Here is a 19975-nt window from a genome sequence, read left to right as displayed (position 1 = left end):
AAGGCCGTTTGAGTGCAAGCCAATAATTTAGTGCCTGTTGTTTGTATTTATTGTTTCAGCAAAGGAAAAGATAAGTTGCACCAGAACTTGAAGGCCTGGCTAAACTGTGCTCAGAGTGGAGAGGTGGGTGGAACCAAAGCTCTTCCTGTGGGTTGCAAACCTCTAGGTCCCCTCTAGGCTAGAACCCATAAAGTGGTGCCGTTGGGTTCCCCTCGCTTGACTCGTTCCTCTGCACCTGTTAATTGCATAAAATGAAGATGGGCTTATTGATCACTAAAGGGCGTCACCATTATGGTCAAAGGCTTGTGGACAATCCTCATTTCTAATGTTTACGGCTAACCTTGAAAAGAAACCATCGCTCATAACTGTTGATGGGATTCTGTCCAAACACAAAAATCCATAACTAGGGGGAGGGGAGAGGAGAGGAGAGGAGGGGGGGGAGGGGGGGGGGGGAGGGGAGGAGAGAGACCCAGAGGAGAGGAGAGGAGAGGAGGGGAGGGGGGGGGGGGGGAGGGGCGGGGGAGGGGAGGAGAGGAGAGGAGAGGAGAGGAGAGGAGAGAGAGGGGGGGAGGGGAGGGGGAGGGGAGGAGGGGGGGAGGGGAGGGGAGGAGGAGGAAGAGAGGAGAGGAGAGGAGAGGAGAGAGAAGGAGAGGAGAGGAGGAGGGGGGAGAGGGGAGGGGAGGGGAGGAGAGGAGAGGAGAGGAGGGGGAGGAGAGGAGAGGAGAGGAAGGGAGAGGAGAGGAGAGGAGAGGAGAGAGGAGAGGAGAGGAAGGGAGAGGAGGAGGAGAGGAGAGGAGAGAGGAGAGGAAGGGAGAGGAGAGGAAGGAGGGGGGGAGGGAGAGGGAGGAGAGGAGAGGGAGGAGTAGGGAGAGGGGAGGAGAGGAGAGGAGGGGAGGGGAGGGGAGGAGGAGGAGAGGAGGAGGAGGAGAGGAGAGGAGGAGGAGAGGGAGGAGTAGGGGGGGAGGGGAGGGAGGAGAGGAGAGGAAACCATGACCCAGTGGGGTGACAGAGGCCTGTCAGGTGATCCTGTTTCCGGACCCCGGCAGCCTCGGCCTATAACAGCATAGCTAAAATGTGACCTAATAATTAGACGACCCCCTAAGTATGATAATTTGTCTATGATAGTAACTGGAACTACAGAATTTTTCGAAGAGGTAGGTTTTAAGTCTGATCTTAAAAGTAGAGATGGAGTCAGCCTCCCGTACCTGGACAGGGAGCTGGTTCCATAGCAGGGGGGCCTGATAGCTAAATGCTCGGCCCCCCATTCTACTCCTAGAAACTCTGGGAACCACAAGTAGACCAGCATTCTGAGAGCGGAGCGGTCTATTGGGCTGGTAAGGTGTCACTAGCGCCTCCAGGTAGGATGGAGCTAGGCCTCTGAGGACCTTGTAGGTCAAAAGAAGGGTTTTAAAAATTATTCTAAATTTAACGGGCAGCCAATGAAGCGACGCCAGTACAGGAGTTATGTGATCTCTTTTGTCAGTACCTGTCAGAACTCTGGCTGCAGCATTTTGGATCAGCTGGAAGTTTCTTAAAGAGGAGTTTGGACCCCCCTTGACGCCAGTGCTCATTTTATTTTCATAACCAACGGTTTGTTCGTAAGAGTCACAGGTACGAATCTGTTTTCTGAGCCCAAACAGTGCGCACGTGTTTCTGTGAAGTTGTGCGTGGGAGGGAGGGGTCTATAGACGTTCTAAAACGGAAACGTTGTTTCAAGCCGCATATCTTCGGTGTGCCTGTTTACATTATATCACTCCACGTCTGAGAAACAACAAACCAGCTCAAAGTTAGATTAGCATTACCAAGGCTAGCCTAACTGGTAGCTAGCTTGTACTTACAAATATTATGGGAGGAAATGGAAAAGAAGCACTGTGTAGACTAGTGTCATAAGAAAGTGCGTTGATTGACATTAAGACGTTGTGCTTAGCAGCACTGAAACAACGTTCCGAGACGTTTAATGTCCTGCCGGAGAAGCTGAAGGCGGACCAACAGGGAATGAGCATCTTTATCGGTCTCTGTGCTGAACCCTCCGCCAGGAGAGGATGTTCATGCCCCCCCCCCCCCCCGGCGCCGCCTCAGAAACACTAACACTGCTTTTAGTGGATGCACAATGTATGATCTGCAACCAATGTGCAACGGTTCTACCAATAACAAAGTAGTCCCTCTGATTTTCCTATTTACACTTGAATAAAACAAACTTGAAATGATGCATTTTCACTTGATATTAAAAAAAAGGAAAGTTTAATCAAATAAATCTACTTATCATGAGCTTATACCATGATCGGTCGTGATTCATTGCTTACAAATTGTCTGACTCATCCTTAAGTGAATTTATGGGAATCTGGCTCCGTTATTCCCATGTGTATCCTTACAAATCCTGACAGAAAGGATTAGGATCAGATGCACCAACAGAGATGTTTCTCAGTTCTTTGGGTTCTTTTTCAGGTTCCACCGCGACGTTCTAACTCCAAACAGGGCTCAAGTCCAGAGGTGTGTGACCTGAAAGTGTGTTTTTAAAGGCAGAAAGCTTTCACGTAGTCGTGTCCGAGTCACGTGGACATTCATTAACAACCTTGTCAAGATAATAGAGGTCATGCTACACCTCAGGGAGGTATCGAGAACACGTTGCTCTTCAATTTAGCCGTTGTTGTGAAGGGAAACCAAGTTAGTGCCCTTCGGGGGAAGGACGTCCAGTTCCTGTGACCCCGCTGCAGTGCTGTTGGGTCAAATTTGGCGAATTCTCATCCGCAATTGCTCGGAAAAAAAAACAAAAATCAAAACACACACACACACACACACACACACACTGTCTAATGTGTACTAATTCTCCATGTTGAGGAGGTTGACATAAACATTGGCCATATTAAGGCAGTTTTCCATGTCAGAATTTCAACCGTACCCAAATGACAAATATGGATTTGAGCATGTGGTTTGTTCACTCACTGACACCCCCCTCCCGATTGCAAGGTCAAGAGGTCACAGAAACAGAAGCACTGGAACAGAAGCTGTTGGACCTTGTCCTACAACAAACTCTCACTCGGTAAATTCACCACATGTAGAATCTCCCCCCTCCCCCCTTCATTTTCGGCGCATTTTGAAGACCGCGGAGAAGCGCGCCCTCTCCCGGACGTCCCGTGCTAATGCACCCACCGCGTTGTCCTGCAGTGCACCTTTGGTCCTCTAGGGGTGCTCGTCCGATGTTCTCGCCAGTTTAAAACTGCCCTCCCCTCCCACCCAGCAGGGGCAAAACTGACTCTCGTTAGGTTTAGAAAATATGCATTTTATTTAATCATTCTTTGCCACTCTGAATAAAATGTGCATGTATTTTCATCACTCCAGCTCTGTTTTTTCAACAACACCACCACTGTTGCACCATATTTCCTGGGTTTTTTTTTTTTTTGGTTTTTTTTTTTCGCCGACAGGCCAATAGCAGCATTATGGATTTCCCCTTCCCCTATAAATACATACAAAATGCACAGGATTCTGACTGCAAACAGCAAAACAGCGACGGCTCAATGCCCGTACATCCAACAGTCGACTTAAAATTATCTGAGGTATTTAGACGTGCGATTTGGAGGCGCGATTTTTGCTACATCCTCGTGACAACAGTGGCTTTTTAAAAAGAGTACAGAGAAAAGAAAAGAAAAAAAAAAGACAAATGATAGGGAAAGACAGCAGTGCAGTTTCTGAACAGACTCAGGGCGCATTGGTCTTTAATTAGCTCCTCCTGCTGCTGCCATTTTAAGCGATTTTAAAAGTTTCCTCTGATTTCATCATCCGGCATCATTGCCTCGGTGATCATAACAGCAGCAGCAGCGCAGAAGAGTAAACTGGGAAAAATGCTAGTTCATAGATGCGAAAACATGGCCGCAGCCTTCCAAAGTGCTTCAGCAGGAGCGGCGCAGCCCCGATAGCGTCCTCCCAGCTCCATGGCGTCGGAGGTCAAAGCCACGACCCGTGTCTGCGCTCCGCTCGAGTCACTCAAGTCCTGCTGCGGAGAGCTCAGCGACACGTGCACGACTCGGCCACCATGTCCTCCAGCTCCCTGTATTCTACCTTCTTCTTGTGCACGACCAACACGCTCATGGGCATGTACTTGTACGGTACGCAAGACGGCGGGGGCACGTCCCCGACGCCGAGGTCGTTGATGACCGTCTGTATGATAGCGTGGTTGGGCGAGTGGTAGCCGTAGTGGAGCACCCGCGGGCAGTTGCCCTGGCAGAAGCGGGGGTTGTACACCGGCGGGGCGATAAAGTAGTGCCCCCAGCCGAGCTCGTCAAAGGACAGGCGGAAGGAGTGCAGCTTGCAGCGGTTCTTTGGCGTGCCGGTGCTTCGTTTGTAGGTGGGGATATTGGAGATGAAGGAGTCCGATGGCGAGGTGGAGAAAGACGAGGAGGAGGTGGGCGCGTTCTTCAGAGCGTCCAGCGACGGGTCGTTCTGATCGGAACCGGAGATCTCGTTGGAGCGGCGATGGCGGCGTTGCTGAAGCGAGGAGTGCCACAGACCGATTTGCCTCATGACGTCCTCCCCTTCGGGTCCCAGCAAGTCCCCCATCCAGTCCTTCCCTTCCCTTTGCTCCTCCAGGTACAAGAGAAGAGACGGGACCTCGAGATGGTGCTCGCCACTCCGTCGTCCCCTCTCCTGCAGGCGAGTCCACCACCACTTGAGGCCCACGTCCTCTTCGCTGTGCACCAGTGCGTCCTCTGCTGCGCACCAGTACTGGCCGGTGAGGGTCAAGAACTTCCCTGGACTCTGGTTCTTGTCCTGCCTGACGTGTGCCGTGATGTCCGTCTCCATCCACTGCTCATGTGGCTCCAGGGTGACCAGGCTCTCTTGGCCCAGAGAGGTGATTCGGGCTTTGCAGCGGGGCGGCTTCGCGCCCTGGGTGGCGTTTAGACTGGATGAGGTGGCGGACGAAGAACGGAGGTGGACGAAGGAAGCCCTGACCAGCTGTTCTGTGGGAAGGGTATCCATGTGGTACTGGACTGTGAAGCAGTAGCGGTGATCTGATGGATAAAAACAGGAGTGAATTACTATTTGTCATCACGGTTACTGCAGAACCGTTGCTACGTTGACGTAATCCTTGCACCCTAGTCCACAGTTGTTAAAAACAGCCATTAACACTTGATAACATGCTAAATATGCGGCTAAAGTCAGCCATTTTGGCGCTGGTGGAACTACCGACCTTATTAGTTAAAAGGATCACATTTTAGGGGAGGGGCACAAATTAGTTACTTTGGTTAAAAAAAATAAAATACATTTGATAAATTAGCATTTGCCATTTTTAAAGGGGTTCTGAAGCCTTGTTCACGGAAACAAACGGCTAATGGTTTTTAGCAACCAATGAATAATAGCAGTAAGGCTAAAGGCTACCGGGCTGGCTCTAGTCACTTCTGACTTGAATTTTATAGAACCAATAACATCTTTAGCCAAACATTTTAGGCTAATTCGCATCGGTCATTCCGTGAGATATTTGTGATCTTGGGCTTGTTCGTGGGGGCTTTAAACTCACCTGTTGGCGCCGAAAGGTAGCGCACGGACGACGCCGATGGTTTCAAAAGACGGACCGTGTTGGAGCCGAACTTCCGGTGCTGTTTGGGCCTGCCATCGGGCTCGGCCGCGCTCTGGTACAGGTTCAGCATGAACCGAAGGTTCTGGTCCGCTTTCTGCTCGTCCGTCAGCGGCCGGTGGTGCGCACCCCCGTCCGGCAGCCTGGCGCGGCTGCGCCTCAACGAGGACCGGCGGGACGGGGACAGCTTCCGGTCGTCCATGGATGCGGCGCAGGTGGGGCAAAACAGGTAGAAGAAGGAGGACACGAAGAGGAGACGCAGAAAGCCGCGTGCGGGGCGGGTCGCCCTCATGTTTGCGTTAATTCCTCAGGTGCTAGCGAGCTCCACCAACGAGGCTGAAAATGGCAACCATCCTCACCTGCTCCACGGCCCCGTGCGAATACGACTATCGACTTCCTGTCTGGAACCAAGGGCGACTCCAATTAACCCCTCGGGTTCGCGCGAAAGCCACGTGACCACCCTAGATTGATCCCGAAAAAGAAATGACGCCACTAGTCCCAAAGTTTCGCGCGTTTTTGCCGAGTCTACTGCTTTGTTGTATTTAATATTATAAAACATCTATTGTATACATTAGCGGATAGCTTAGCGAAATAATTTAACAAAGGAACTAGAAAATTGTGAAGCGCTTTAAAAACATGTTCTCATAGTGTTGACGATGGGGAGATATGCATGTTTGAAATGTTTGAAAATTAAAAAAGCTTTATCTCAAAAATTCAATGCGTTCTCATTGAAATTAAAATTGACTATTTGGCGCCATCGTGAGGCCAGATCTGTTTTCGCAATAGAGATTGCGCAACAGTGGCTGGGGAATCTACCATATAATTCTTTGCATAATTTATTTAAAGGCTTCTAAGGTTGAGTAATAGATGAAACAATATAACATAAACACAATAGAGCATAAAATTAAAAATGCTTAATAATATATTTTACCTTCACCCATCATTTAATCTGTTATCTACACCAATCAATCAATCAATCAATCAATCAATCAATCAATCAATCAATCAATCAATTTTTATTTATATAGCGTCTTTTACAATCCAAATTGTTTTTAGGCGCACACATTCTTCCTCATGTGCAAAAACTACCAGCCTGACTGAAATTATACAGCAGAAACAGGCACAGTTTTTCTGAATTTGCCCTTTTTTATTTTACTATGGGAACCAACATTTGATCATATGGTAGAAAATATGATTTAGACAAACTTGTGTTTTGAAATTGTCACTGATTTTTTCCAGGACCTTTCACAAACCCTCTCTCGATTTTTGTTCTCTGTGGTTGAGCTTCCCCTCCCTGACTTTGGTTAAGTTATATTTGAGTCCTTTGACTTTATTCACATGTTTGTTTGTGCTGGTCTAATTTAAAGCCGTGGCTTTTTGAGAATCGTCTTTGAATGATTCTCAACTCGAGGGGAGTGGAATGAAAGTCACACAGTAAATCTGCTCAACATGAAAAGAGATTTTTTTTTTTTTTTTAAAAGTGCTGCAGAGAAAAATGTTTTCTTTTTAAACTTGATCTGGCTTAAAAGAAAGCATTCTCCACCAGACCCAGTGTTGCAATGGCAACATAGCAGAAAAAGGGAGGAAAAGGAAAGAAAAAAGACTTGAAAATGGGAATCCAAGCTGACCAACACAAACTCCTGTGGTCAGAGAGAAAAGAGATGTCTGGGCATGTTCATATCTACTTTCCCTCCATCACTTTCTCTCAAAACACACACACAGACAAAATGATTATCTGCAATCAGTCATTCCAGAGTGTGGGAAAACTTGAAACTATGAGGGAAATTTTGCAAAAATAAATAAATAAAAGATTACCGAGGCGGAGGCGCATTAAAAGAGTTGTAGAAATTTGCCATAAAAGGCAGGAAAAGTAGGTTTTTATATCCAAAGGTGAAGTTTGGAACAGGTTAAGTCAAGTCTTTTAAAACTATTTATTGTTTTGAGGACCATATACTGTATCATGCACAACATAGTTTCAGCAGGCATAAATCTCTGCAACTGAGTGATCATATGAATTTTTGTTTTTTGTGTTGTAATTCGGCACTTTTATTAAATATGTGCAACAATACGTTACGTGGGAATGAGTGAGGACAGCAACATGTCCCCTTTAGTGGCCATAATTGATGATATTTTCCGCAGGGGTCTGTCACAAAGTGGCAGGTATCACGTTTCAAATCGAACAGCAGGCAGTGTTTCACTTGTGATACTGTTATTACGCTGTAGTTACCACCGCCAGCCTGCCTGATGTTATTACAATACAGCGGTTGTCGGTACTTCTGCCGCTTCCCCCTCGTCCAACCTGATTGGATGGATTATCAAGAATCTCCATCCTATTGGCGAATTGAACTGTCAATCAAATTCCACTGTTCGAATAGCCTGAGGACCCGCCTCCCAGTGTGGCCCAAAGTTTTCCCAAAAGTTTGTGGTTGTGTTGAGCTAGCCAAGGTAACCGGAAGTTATCAATTTTGATGTAAAAATTAAAAGAAGATGTGTGCTTTTAGTGATAGTATCGGCGGGAACTAGAAGAGACGTGAAAGCAGAAATGTCTTGAGAAGATGGAAATTGACATAAAAGTTGTGGATGAAATAAAATGTGATTTGTTCGTCAGCGGGTTCGACCTTGACCGGAAGTTGCATCTTCCACGTTGGCTCGGATCAGTCCTAGCTTGACACCATCCAAACTTTCTTTCCCTCCCCCTCTCCCACTCGCTCACTCCTTCCTTCCACTCATCCCTCCATCCATTCCCCGTTTTCACTGTGATGGAGGAACCGGAGGAGCGCTACCGGCACCGCTAGCTAGCAGACCGAGACCCAGGCTGAGAGAGACGGACCGAGGGAGAGACGCGGGCTCCGAAGACGCGCTCCGGAGGGGGAGGAAACTAGAATGGAGACGGTCGAACAACTCGTGTCCTTCCACCACATTCAGGTCCAGTTGAGTGGGGGCGCGCCTTGGGGGTTCACGCTGAAAGGAGGTCTGGAGCACGGCGAGCCGCTCATCATCACCAAAGTAAGCTAACTGTTGACACTAATGCCGTCCTTAGTTGGCTCTTAAAGCACCCCTGCCCGCTCGAAGGTGTGTTTAAGGCACCCGCCGTTGCAGCGATACGGGAGGAATGTGGTTAAAATCGTGTTGGAGTACTTTTGGAGCAGTTTTGAAGGCACCCGGGGTGGCTGAGGCTTGCAGCGATGCGCGGCTGTGGTTGCTGCTGCAGGCTGTCCAGCTCATGTGCTCCTCGGTGCGGTGGTCAGGCTGCACACTGCCCCCCCCCCCCCCCCCCCCTTTTGTTACTTGCTCCGAATGGATATGAAAGCAGAAGTACGGGGTTGACGTTTGGATGAAGTGATCCAGAGGTTGGGTTGCAAAACTTGGAGGTCAAAGGGTCCCCCCCAAGGGCGCTGAAAAGGCTTCCCTGAGGGGGGGGGGGTCTCTGATAAATGTGGCTCTCACCAGCCCCTGTCACTTCATTCCCTGGACGGTAAAACTCTCCCAGTGTTGGCAGATGATCGAAGCCACTTCAGAGCAGAAGACCTTGAAAAGACTGCTTTCCGGGCCGCGGCGCCATGACGGATCAGCTGTTTCTGCCGGAACATCAGGCGACGTTTGGATCCAGATGTGCGGATGAGGCGCACCAGCCACGCCGGTTTCCTCCTGACTTCTTCTCCCGGTTGCTGCGCTGCAGGAGGCGAGTGCCTGGAAAGGAATTACCGCATGTAATTACTGGGGTGTGTTCCCCTGGGCGTGTGTGTGGGGGGGCGGAGCGTCTTTGTGTATATGATCAGCCTGTAAGCAGGATGTCTGACGTGCAACCTCCGCGCTTGCAGCCCTTTCCCTCAGAGCCAGGCTGTTGAGAGGTCGCGGAGGTGTCGTAACTGTTGGAAGCGGGCTTCAATGCGGCGGCACTGGGAGGAATGGAAAAGACTGGCTCAGTCATGTGGAAAAGCACCGACACAGTAACGCGGCCCCTGGGAAAAAGTGACTGCCGGCGGAGATAAAAATCCAACCTGCGCTCTTGGCTGTTCTGTGTCCCGTGGCCAGTCCCGCGCGGGGGAACCCAGGAGCCGGGGGCGGAGGGAGCTGATGGGGAACGCGCTTCAAACCTTTAATGATTAAGTGTCACGTCCTTGAAGGGGAAACGGGAGAAAGAGAGGAGGGAGAGTGTGTGAAAGGTGGGAGTGTGCGGCGCGTTTCCACCGGCCTCTGTGCGACACAGACGTTCGCTGTGTCCGTGCGGACCGCGGCCGAACGCTGGCCCCAATCCTCTCGCTTCCGAGAGGGAGGAACGAGCGTCTGTGTGTGTGTGTGTGTGTGTGTGTGTGTGTGTGTGTGTGTGTGTGCTGATTCTTGACTGCTAAAGCTGAAAACTGTGGCTTCTCTCACCCCAAAGCTTTGCCGTGGCCAAGGTCGGGATCATCCTAACCCGACCAAACATCGTTAGTTTTTAGACGTTTAGCACGCTGACGTCAGCTGACTCTTGAACCGGTCCGTTTCGTAGCACAAAAGGCCGTTTGAGTTGCGACTCTCAGACTAAACAGTCCTTGAGAACTTGTGATTTGCAGGAAACCTCCTCCTGCATTTTCAGCCTCAAGCCCAAACCTCGCCGGTGGCGGGAACGCACAAAGGGCAGTAATCCGGGCTCTGTTCTTTAGTTAGAGACTGAACAACAAAAAAAAAAACAGAGACAAAAGTGCATGAAAAAATGTGCTGCGGCTTTATTTTCTGTGTCCGTGGCCTGTCGCTGCCTGGAGGGGGGGGGGTTGAGAGACAGCAGAGGGATCCAAGCCATTTGGTCAACATTCCACCGGGAGCGTAGCAAGCGACCAGCGTGGGGTGTGCAGGGAAGGCTGTGGGCACGGGCCACACCTGGAGCTCACTTGGTGAGTTTGAGGGTCTTAGCTTGGCTAATCAGGCCGTCCATCCGCCCGTTGGGAATGTTTGAGGCAGCCGGTCAAGGTTTAAAGTCGGCACGCTTCGGTGGAAACTCAAGGCTGGCAGGAGAAGCGCGGCCGCGCGTGCACGTGGGTGCACTGTTCCGTCTGTCGCCTGTGCAGCGGCCTCAGGACGGCTCATTCCCTTTCAAATAACACTCATTGTTGCCTGGATGGATCCCAGTTCCTGGTGTGAACCGGCGGGACTGGACGGTTTTCCCAGTAGGCCGACTCAGACCGGACACGGCTCCCGTAGACGCTGTTGGCCCGTCCTGTGATGTTATGCATTATATATTTCCCTCTTCCAGCTGCGCTTTTCTCCTTTTATGTGTCGGAGCAGGGGCCGTATTTCTTGCGCGGAGCATTCCAGCAGAGCGGCACAGAGCAGCCTGGAATTCCGTCCGGAGCGGGCAGCGGGGATGGAGCTGGTCCGTAATCCGCCGCATTGTTCCTGATGCTGACAGTAACAGAAATCCCCAAAAAAGAGAGTGTTTTGACACGTGGTCGAAGGAATGCGCCCGAGTGCGTGCGCGCGTGTGTGCGTGCGTGCGCACGTGCGTGCTCCTGTGTGTGTTACCCCCTGGATTCCAGTAAAGGGAGCCACCAGTAGCATTCAGCTCTGCGGGGGGTTGATGGGAATGCCATCAGATAGTGATGCTATTGTCTGCTGTGTGTGTGTGTGTGTGTGTGTGTCCTTTGCCCTGACTTGATTTGCTGACTGTCTTTGCTAAGCAAAAACACATGTCCTGCTCCAAAAAAGCAGCACACCGATGAGCCCGACGAGCGTCGCCAGCGCCGAACAGGACAGAAACTATAAATCTGGGCAGAACCGCAAGATGACCGATATATTTCTGCTTTTTAATTAATAGTTTTCATTATTGTGTGTGTGTGTGTGGTGTGTGTGTGTGTGAGAGAGGTGTGGTTGGAATGTAACATTCCTATCTGGGATCTGTGGAGCCTTTAGCTGTACAGTTATGTTCCGTCTAGTCTCTCTCTCTCTAAGGCTACACACACACACACACACACACACACACAAACCTTGATATTTTCTTTCCTCAGATTACACCCAAATTGCATCTTGATGTGACAGCGAGCACTCTCCGGACCCCCTGCTGGGTGTCATGTTCGGCTGATTTCCTGACCAGGTTTTCCCACAAACACTTTTACTTCTTTTTCTCTGAGCACATCTATTACAACTACTGCTAACTAACTAACTAACTAACTAACTAACCGCTAACGGAGCAAAACAGCCTCTAACGAACGTCAAGCGTGAGGACGGTTCCCTGAAACGTTGCCTGTTAGCATTAGAAAACATGGTGTGTGTTTTTTAGGTTAACGGCTGAAGCAGCTAAGCTGGACCGACCTCTTTAGCAGCACCGGCTGCCGTTTCATCCACCTCATTTTGCATCAGTTGCTGCAGAAACCCAAAGAAAGGCCGCGAAGTGGGTCTGTTTTATATTAAATACCTTCGCTGACCACAGCGCAGCTGCTCCTTTTAATGCCAAAGCGTTAAAGGTTTCCAAAGCATGATGTGATTTTAAAAGTAGCCACTTTCAGGCATGTGACGCCTTTTTTTTAGGAGGGGGAACCTTAGTGTGGGGATGTTGAGAGAAGGGGATCGTAATGTGTGTTGCGCGCGCCTAGATTTGACATGATTGAGCTGATTAAGGGCATTTTTAGGCAAAGATAAGTCTTTTTAAAAGAGTCAGGGTGTATGTTTAGCGTCATAATAACAGATGATGGTGGGAAAAGTGCACCAGGATGTGGTTGGAATATGAGGAAGACATGGATGAAGGAGGATTAAAAGGCGAATGAAGAGTTGAGCCCCAGACAGGATGTGCGTTAGCTCAAAATAAGAGGCCGGCGAGAAGGTGTGACATCACAGAAACCTGAAGGGTGGGGTGGCGTTTTCTTGCCGTGGGCAGATCGACGGGCGATGGACGGATGGATGGAGAGAATAGATCAAAAGATAGAGGAGGAGGCGGAGAACAGGGAAGGGCGAGCGGTTTCAGATGTCCGCACATCTGCCGTCTGTCTCCTGCATATTTCGGCCCCACAGATGCTCTTTTGCAGGCTTTTGAGTTTCCAGATTGTGTGAGTGGAAGGGTGGTTCCCCCGGCAACAACCAGTGGAGGGAAACGGGTTAAATTGTGTTGCCTTTTCCCAAAATTTGGGCTAAATTGGAGCGGAAACTTGAACCGGAAAGAAGAGCTTGGCGGCGAACCTCAGCTAACCTACTGCCAGTTAACATTGTCTGATTGTAGGACGCGACAAACGGACCTTTACCGGGACTGAAAGAAGAAAGAACACAACTTGCTCTTTCTGACGCACTTAAACGCACAAATTAGTCGTAAAGCCGCACCAGAGAGAAGTCCGGGTAGTTTGGTCAGGAGGGCGAGGTCATTTAGTGCTCATTTGGGAGTTAATGCTTCACCCCTGGTGAGTGTGTGCATGTGCATTTGTGTTTGAGGTGGTGCACACACACACACGCACACACAGGCACATGCACACCCGTGACATTGATGAATCAATCCAGTCCATCTCAGGTCCCACCAGGCCCCTGACATTTTAACCTTTGCTATTGTCCGTGCTGCTCACCGGATCTAATGGCTTCCATACCCGACAAGACACATCCAACTGTGTGTGTGTGTGTGTGTGTGTGTGTGTGTGTGACACAGCATAAAAGACAGCTCTCACACGCTGCAAAGGAATTTCTTCACCCTGAAATCAATTACACATTCTGTCCTGTACTTTAAAATTCAGGAAGTTTCGGTCCCGGATTAGCACAATGCTAATTTTTCCACTTCCTCCTTAACGTCTTATTTGGAAGTATAGGACCAGTGACCACAACTGCGACCTTACTCGGGGCTAATGCGGCTAACTGTATTAGCTTGTGAGCTCTTTATTTTGCTAATCTTTTAATGGTAGCTAAGTCCGTGTTGCCGACATTCATGCGTAAATTTTACAAATCTTTTGCCTTCCTGCTCGTTTTAAAGATCCCTTAGTTAAAGTATAATTTCCTGGTTGTGTTTTGTGTGTTGGGGGTGGGGGATTATGGGAGTTGGAGTACCTTTTTATGAGGTATCGATCTGGCTGATGGCTGAGGGTGAAGCTTTGACAGTTTTCCCGTTAAAGTGAATGGAGGGGGCTGGAGCGGCGCTGCCGGGGATTGTGGGTAGCAAGGCTTTGATGTGGCCAGCTGGTTTTCACTGAGTTAAGGATGATTTTAATGGTATTACTGGAGCTTAAAGAAGTAAGATGAGCTTTGGTGTGGAGCGCTTTGGATTCTGCGGCGGATTTCCCAAAGATCACCTGTCAATCAAACTCTGGGCCGCTCAGGGGTGGCTTCACTTTGATTCATCTTGTTCGCCTTTTCTTTGGTTTTAATCCTGCTTCCTGCTTTAGTTAATAAAAGATCTGTTCCGTTGTGCCTGTGGTTCCTGACCTGTTGCTGCTAGCATGTTAGCGGCTCCATCCAAGACAACAACCAAGTGGCTACATTTCATGGCAGCCCTCCAGGCACAGACCTAATGGGGGGACATTTTAATTAGAATTTCAAATATTTAGTCTGATCCTGGGAGGGTGGCTAATCAAAATATACGAGTGAGGGGGACCCACCAGAGAGCGGCGGCGTTTTAGATAATTGCTGGATTAAAAACAAACAGGAGAAACCGCCGGACTGTTTACACGTGTACGCTTGTATATACTGTAAGTAAAGGAATTTGACATGAGAAAGTGGACAGAGCTGTGTCTAAAGCGCCATATTGTTCCCCGTTTTATGATTTATAAATATTTGCAAGTCTCAGACCCCAGTTTGGACCCGTTCAGCACGCGCCCAAGTGAGTTCAGGACGCAGCGCCGTCTCCTGGTCCTATCGGGGTCCCCTTTAGGTTAAGAGTTGACCAACTAACCAAGCACCGAGGGGGGTCGCATAAGGGAGAAAAAAGACCTAACGTGGTCAGCTGGATGTAGCACCAGGACGCGGCGTGAGGATGGCTTCAGGGTGGTCAAAACGAGGCCGCGCTCTTGACCTGGGAGACGTCCACAAGCGTGGACTCGCGTCTTGGCGCGGATCCGTGCGACCCCGCCGCAGAACCTTTTCAAATTCGGCCCGTTGGTGAACACAATAAACAAAAGAGCGACTGCAGCGTGTCTCCACCCGCCCCGGAGTCGAGCCGCAGCCTCTCTCGGGCCGCCATTGTCCCAGAAAGTCCTTTTAAGGACAGCGGAGCTCGGCCGCGGCGTCGGGGATCAGCGGAGCTCGACGGCGGCTCATCTGGCCGCCGGTGCGAGCGTGGGAGCGTTTTCCCCTCCCGCCGCCCCCCCTCCTCCCGCCGTGATAAAGAGAGCCTTGTGTGAGCGTGGGTGTGAAGCTCACAAGGCTCAGTCGGAGGCCAGAGGTTGGTGGAGGGTGTGCACGTGTGCACGAGTCGAAAAGAAGCTATTTAAGAGGCTCTAAAGGCAACAGTTAGAGATCAGTGGTCCCAGATGAGGGGTCCAGGGTCCAGATGAAGTCCAGGAGAGAGCTGCCAGAAGGATCCGCTGTGGTTCGGAGTTCTTGGAATGTTGTTACAACGGCTTGTCAGTCTTCGCTCTTTCCATCCCGGGATCCTTCCTTCGAATAAAGGACCCCGGATTCCGACGACACCGCCCCCAGAAGCTCAGATTGAGCGGCGATAACGGAACCGACGGGTGTCCCAAAGCAGCCAAAAAGATCCATATTACTGAGTTAATGTCTGTGTTCCGAAGCAGAGGTCCGGCCAGGACGGTCACCTGACCCCCCACCGGTCCCTCCACCACATCATACCCAGTCTGCTCCACTCTGCTGCCGTTCACCTGTGTGGCCCAGTCGCCTGTGCGCCCCAGAAAGCGCCCGTGTGGCCGCTCCGGTGGCGGGGAGCGGCTGACCTTCAGGGGCAAATGCCAGGAGGGGGACGCTGGTGTCCATGGAGCTCTTTGTCCTTCGGGGGAGGCCGTTCATCGCGGTCCTGGAAGCGTTCATCCGCTTCCCGCTGATTACCGCCGGATCGTGCAGGATTCCCAGCGCTAGATGACGTATGTCTGCGCCCGGAGAGCAGCTGAGATCACCGGGTCGTTAGCGGAGCCAGTTAAAACAGGCCGGGACACGTGTGTAGCGTTTTACCCCGGACCCACGCCGTTTCTGACAATCATTTCACTTTTCTTTACAAAGAGGCTGTTGTCTGATGCAGCCAGTGTGCAACGTGTGTGTGTGTGTGTGGGTCAGGTGACCTCACGATGACGACCTGTGACCAGCATGGGAATTCCCCCCTTTTTTTTCCATCCTTCTTAAATGAGCAACACCACAGCGCGCACACGTGAACCCACACACTCCTGCGTCAACAAGCCAGCCATCAAATCCCCGTTTGACCCGTGTGTGTGTGTGTGTGTGTGTGTGTGTGTGTGTGTGTGTGTGTGTGTGTGTGTGTGTGTGTGTGTGTGTGTGTGTGTTCCAGAACACAGAGAGGTCTTTCTTCTCTGCCTCCTTAATGCCAGGGACCTCACCCTGTCTGGGCGTCCCATAACGGCATGAAACACACACACACACACACACACACACACACACACACACACACCACACACACACACACACAGGCAGGCAGGCATGTAGGTCAGACTGGAGCGAAACCGAACTAAATTGCTTTTAAATAACGGACCCCTGCCACGTAAAAGACGCCGGAACAAGAGACGATTATTCCAGGAATTAGACAGAGCCGAGTCGAGCCTGAACCACCTTATTGATTAACTGAGCGGCGCTGTAAATGAATTCCTTGTCATCACCTCACTGTCATCCTGCCTTGTTTTCCTGCAAACACACACCTGACCCGCTCTTCTTTTCATGTTTTGTCCTCACCCTCTTCTCCCCCTCCTCTTTTTCATCTGGCCTTTCTTCTCCTCTTCCTTCAGTTTTTTCCCATCTGTAATGTCTGGGAAAATTACAGATTATGCTAACACTGCGTGTGTTTGTCTGTTTGTGTGGGTGTGTGTGTTTAATTTAATGGTAAGATTCTGGGTGTAATCATTGAACTTAGTGTTGTGTATAGGGAATTAATTACCACAGGAAGTGTCCTCACAAGAGTAGGGATACCCAACACCTGCATGTGTTATCATGCTAACAGCAATAAACACAATCATGCTAGCATAAGTGATAGCTGGCAGCAATAAACAGCCTCTGAAAAGCGAATTGGGCCTAAATTAAGGTAAACTGTTCCAGCTCAGGTCGGATTTCAGGTTCCAAGTTTGATTCCAGCTCTTATCTGTGTGTGTGTGTGTGTGTGTGTGTGTCCTGTGATGCACTAGTGACCAGGCCGTGCTGCCTCTCCCCGTGACCCCCCCCATGACTCTGTTGAACAGAAGACAGACTTTTGGAGGTTTAATAACAGTAGCACAGTGCTTATTACACAGTACTTTCCAGCGGTTCATCTGAGGACAGCATTTGTGGCGTCACACAGGAAGTGATGTATTTTTAGTCGAGAGGCAATAAATGAAACCGGTTTTACCATTTTGGATATTCCGTGTTCCCCCCCCCCCCCCCCACAGATTGAGGACGGCGGGAAGGCGGCCGTGTGCGAGAAGCTAAAGGTGGGCGACGAGCTCATCAACATAAACGGATCCACCCTCTACGGCAGCAGGCAGGAAGCCCTGATCCTCATCAAGGGGTCGTACAGGATCCTGAAGCTCACGGTCAGGAGGTAAACACTTGACAACAATGCCAAACATAAACACCCGCGCACACGCCGCTATAGGAAGACTCTCCGCCACTTCAAACAGTCCGAGCGTCTGTTTTCCCGTTTAAAAACGCCCCCCCGCGCCGCAGCCGGTGGGACCGGGAAGGAAGGTCGCACGGGGTGTCTTTTCGCACGTCGCGGCTTCAGCCGTGGGGAATGTTGCGCAGGAAATGACCTTTGACCTCCAGGGTATCAAAAAGAAAACTGAGATAAGAAGGGGGGATGGGGGGGGGCTGAAATTAGCATTAGCGCCTGGAAACCAGATTAAAGAGCTCCGACTGTTAGTGGCGAACAATAGTTCTGTGTCACAATGCTAGCCGGCCCTCTTGGAAAACGTGATTTATCGCGTTAATTTTACAGGAGCGGGGTGGGCGTCGCTCCGGCTGTGCCTCATTATTTTATATCCTGGCGAGAGCTGCGCTCACGGCCGCCACACGCACGTGGTAAACTCACTTTGATTGACAGGCTGCTGACAGTAATTACCATCGTCGGCTTCGGGGTTTTGGCCCGCGTCCAAGCCCGGAACCCGGGCCGGTCGGGCCGCTGCGGGAGCTACACCAGGAACACTTCTGGCTCCACGCCCACACATTTGGCTCGTCCTGTTTTAACTGTGGAAAAGAGGCGCTCGGTGCAAAGCCAGAGAGTCGTTACCACCTCTTTTAATAACAGAAGGCCTGTGTTGGCGCGGGGATGAATTTGAGGCTCCGTTTTCTGGCTCGGAACTTTCCTACGAGGTGTGAGAAACTGCCGAGCGTGCGCGCCGCAGACACAGAAATCTCTTTTCTTTTTAATTAGCGCCACGTAGCAGCTGTCAACACATGGCGGCGGGCGCTAAGCGGACACCAAGCAGCCCCTCGAGATGGAGCTTTAGGATGTTTTCAAAACAGCTTCCGGCATTTCTCCGCCTCGGCTTGACGGACACGGCGACAGAACGCCGACGGTCGTATCAGGCGTTAGCCCGTAGCTGTACTTTACCTCGGCTCCGTCATCCTCCTGCACCGAAAGAAGAGGCAAAATCTTGCAAACCAATAGAATTTACTGCGAAGCCACTTTGGGAGGAAAGTGATGTTTTATAGTCCGTTTAACAAACCGAGTGATGGTAAAACGGAGCTGCAGCACCATAAACCAGCGTGAGAGCGTCCTCTGTTCCGACGTCACTGTTTTAAAATATGCAGTCTTTCAACAAACATAATTAATTGTTTGTTAATTGGCGTGAGGGCGGTGATACGATTTTTAAAGAAAGCTTTACTTCCGTCCACAAGGTGGCAGCAGAGGCCGGTCTGCCGGTGAGAAACAGGGTATAAAAGGTAGAAGAAGACACATTGGACCTGATTGTTTTTAACCAACCGAGGATTTTTCCCAGCGTATTCCTGGCAGGCAAAGAATGTTGAGGATGGTTTTTTGTTTTTTTTACTTAACCTGGAAATGTTTCGCACAAAGTACTTCCTGTTTTCCCCGACCTTTTAGTCGGATCCAAACCGCGCCGTTTGTCAGCTTTCTGTCTCCCGTAGACGGGGCGTGAGTACATTCCTTAACTTTGGCATCATTTCCTCCGTCCCCCCGTCCCCGGCACCACGGCAACAACATTACTTCCCGTCCAAGTTGGGCGCCACCAGTTGGTGAAAACGAAGTCTGTGTGAAGAGAAGCTGACAAAGACTAAACAGTTTATGGGGAGCTGCTGGTTTAATATTTATCGCTTAATTAGCCTGGTTAGCTCCCGCCTGGAGTTAGGCAATTAAAACAATCGGTGTAATTAAAGATTCAACACAGTTATTTCCTTCTATTGTGCTACAAAACAATAGAAGCTGATTCCGTGACCGTTCTGAAGTACGGTTTGACCCCCCCCCCCCTTAACTGGTCTCGGCTTTTTCATGGGCACCTGAGCAGGACTTTGGGAGGATCTTATATACATGAACTGTAGAGGGACTGTAAAATATTGTTTTTTCTTCTTTTTCCTGTGTTGCGTCCATATTTATCGTGTATTTTTGGTCTTTGGAGAGAGCTGCAGCCAAATTCTGCCTCTCGGATGCAGAAGAAAACCAAAGAATCGACATCCAGACGCTCCTTAAGGAAGAATCCATGTTTAGGAGCCATCCTGTTGGTAAAATTCCAGTAGTATTCCAGACAGCTGCTGTGGTTGTCGAAAAAACCCAAAAAAAACCTGCCTTCCATATGGCCTTTTTGGAAAAATGCAGGCCTTTCAAGTGAAACTCTTTCAGGCCTCTCGTTGTTGAGGCCTGTAGAATTCCCAACGCTGTCAGACCCTCTCTGGGAGAGGACTGAATTCAAATTACACCCCACAGAAGGAGGTGTTTAATTTTGGTCTCTCCCAGCACCCGTGCCACTTAAACCGATCCCTTCTCCCTTCAATCTTTTCTTTCTACCGGCTAAAAATAATCCCAGCAGTAGCATCTTGGAAAAGAAAACCTGTGGGATTACAAGGTATCCAAAAAGGTCGCATAGCAACCCGGGAGCGGGAGCGGAGTAAGTCAAAGTGTAATCACAAGCGACGCTGGCGCGGTGTTTGAACACCACCGATCCTTTTTAATCTCCGCTGCACATTAACTAAACATTTATTTAACCAGAAGCTAAAAACGCTACATTAGCATCTTTGATGTCCTCTGCTAGCCCGACTGTGGAGGGATTCCATGTAAACCAGAACGAGGTGTCCAGGGCGTATTCCCCTCTCTGACTGTTGGGATTTGCTCCGGAATACAAGCGGCGAACGTCGGGA

The 19975-nt window shown here is 50.1% G+C and overlaps 3 protein-coding genes across 6 annotated transcripts in view; 1 reads left to right on the top strand and 2 right to left on the bottom strand.

The window, feature by feature from the left end:
- Nucleotides 1-19975, bottom strand: part of rps4x (ribosomal protein S4 X-linked) — a 158636-nt gene that overhangs the window by 53965 nt on the left and 84696 nt on the right. The gene's annotated exons all lie outside the window — the stretch shown is intronic.
- On the bottom strand, nt 3260-6230 carry bmp15 (bone morphogenetic protein 15). Its single transcript, XM_057028115.1, has 2 exons — nt 5513-6230; nt 3260-5006 (listed from the first exon to the last, which is right to left on the bottom strand). The coding sequence occupies exons 1-2, from the start codon at nt 5859-5861 to the stop codon at nt 4003-4005; spliced, it is 1353 nt and encodes a 450-aa protein (XP_056884095.1). The 5' UTR covers nt 5862-6230; the 3' UTR covers nt 3260-4002.
- The window catches only part of shroom4 (shroom family member 4), a 25622-nt gene continuing 13901 nt past the window's right edge, over nt 8255-19975 (top strand). Inside the window, exons 1-2 of one of the 4 annotated variants that reach the window (XM_057028071.1) lie at nt 8255-8575; nt 17053-17204. In XM_057028071.1, coding sequence (XP_056884051.1) covers nt 8453-8575; nt 17053-17204 — 275 coding nt within the window. In that variant the 5' untranslated portion in view covers nt 8255-8452. The remainder of the gene's footprint in view (nt 8576-17052; nt 17205-19975) is intronic. The other 3 variants (XM_057028069.1, XM_057028073.1, XM_057028075.1) reach the window with 3 other exon arrangements.

The sequence above is a fragment of the Takifugu flavidus genome, chromosome 3, assembly GCF_003711565.1.
Source record: "Takifugu flavidus isolate HTHZ2018 chromosome 3, ASM371156v2, whole genome shotgun sequence".
NCBI classification, from domain to species: Eukaryota; Metazoa; Chordata; class Actinopteri; order Tetraodontiformes; family Tetraodontidae; genus Takifugu; species Takifugu flavidus.
This window is presented reverse-complemented; position numbering and strand designations above follow the sequence as displayed.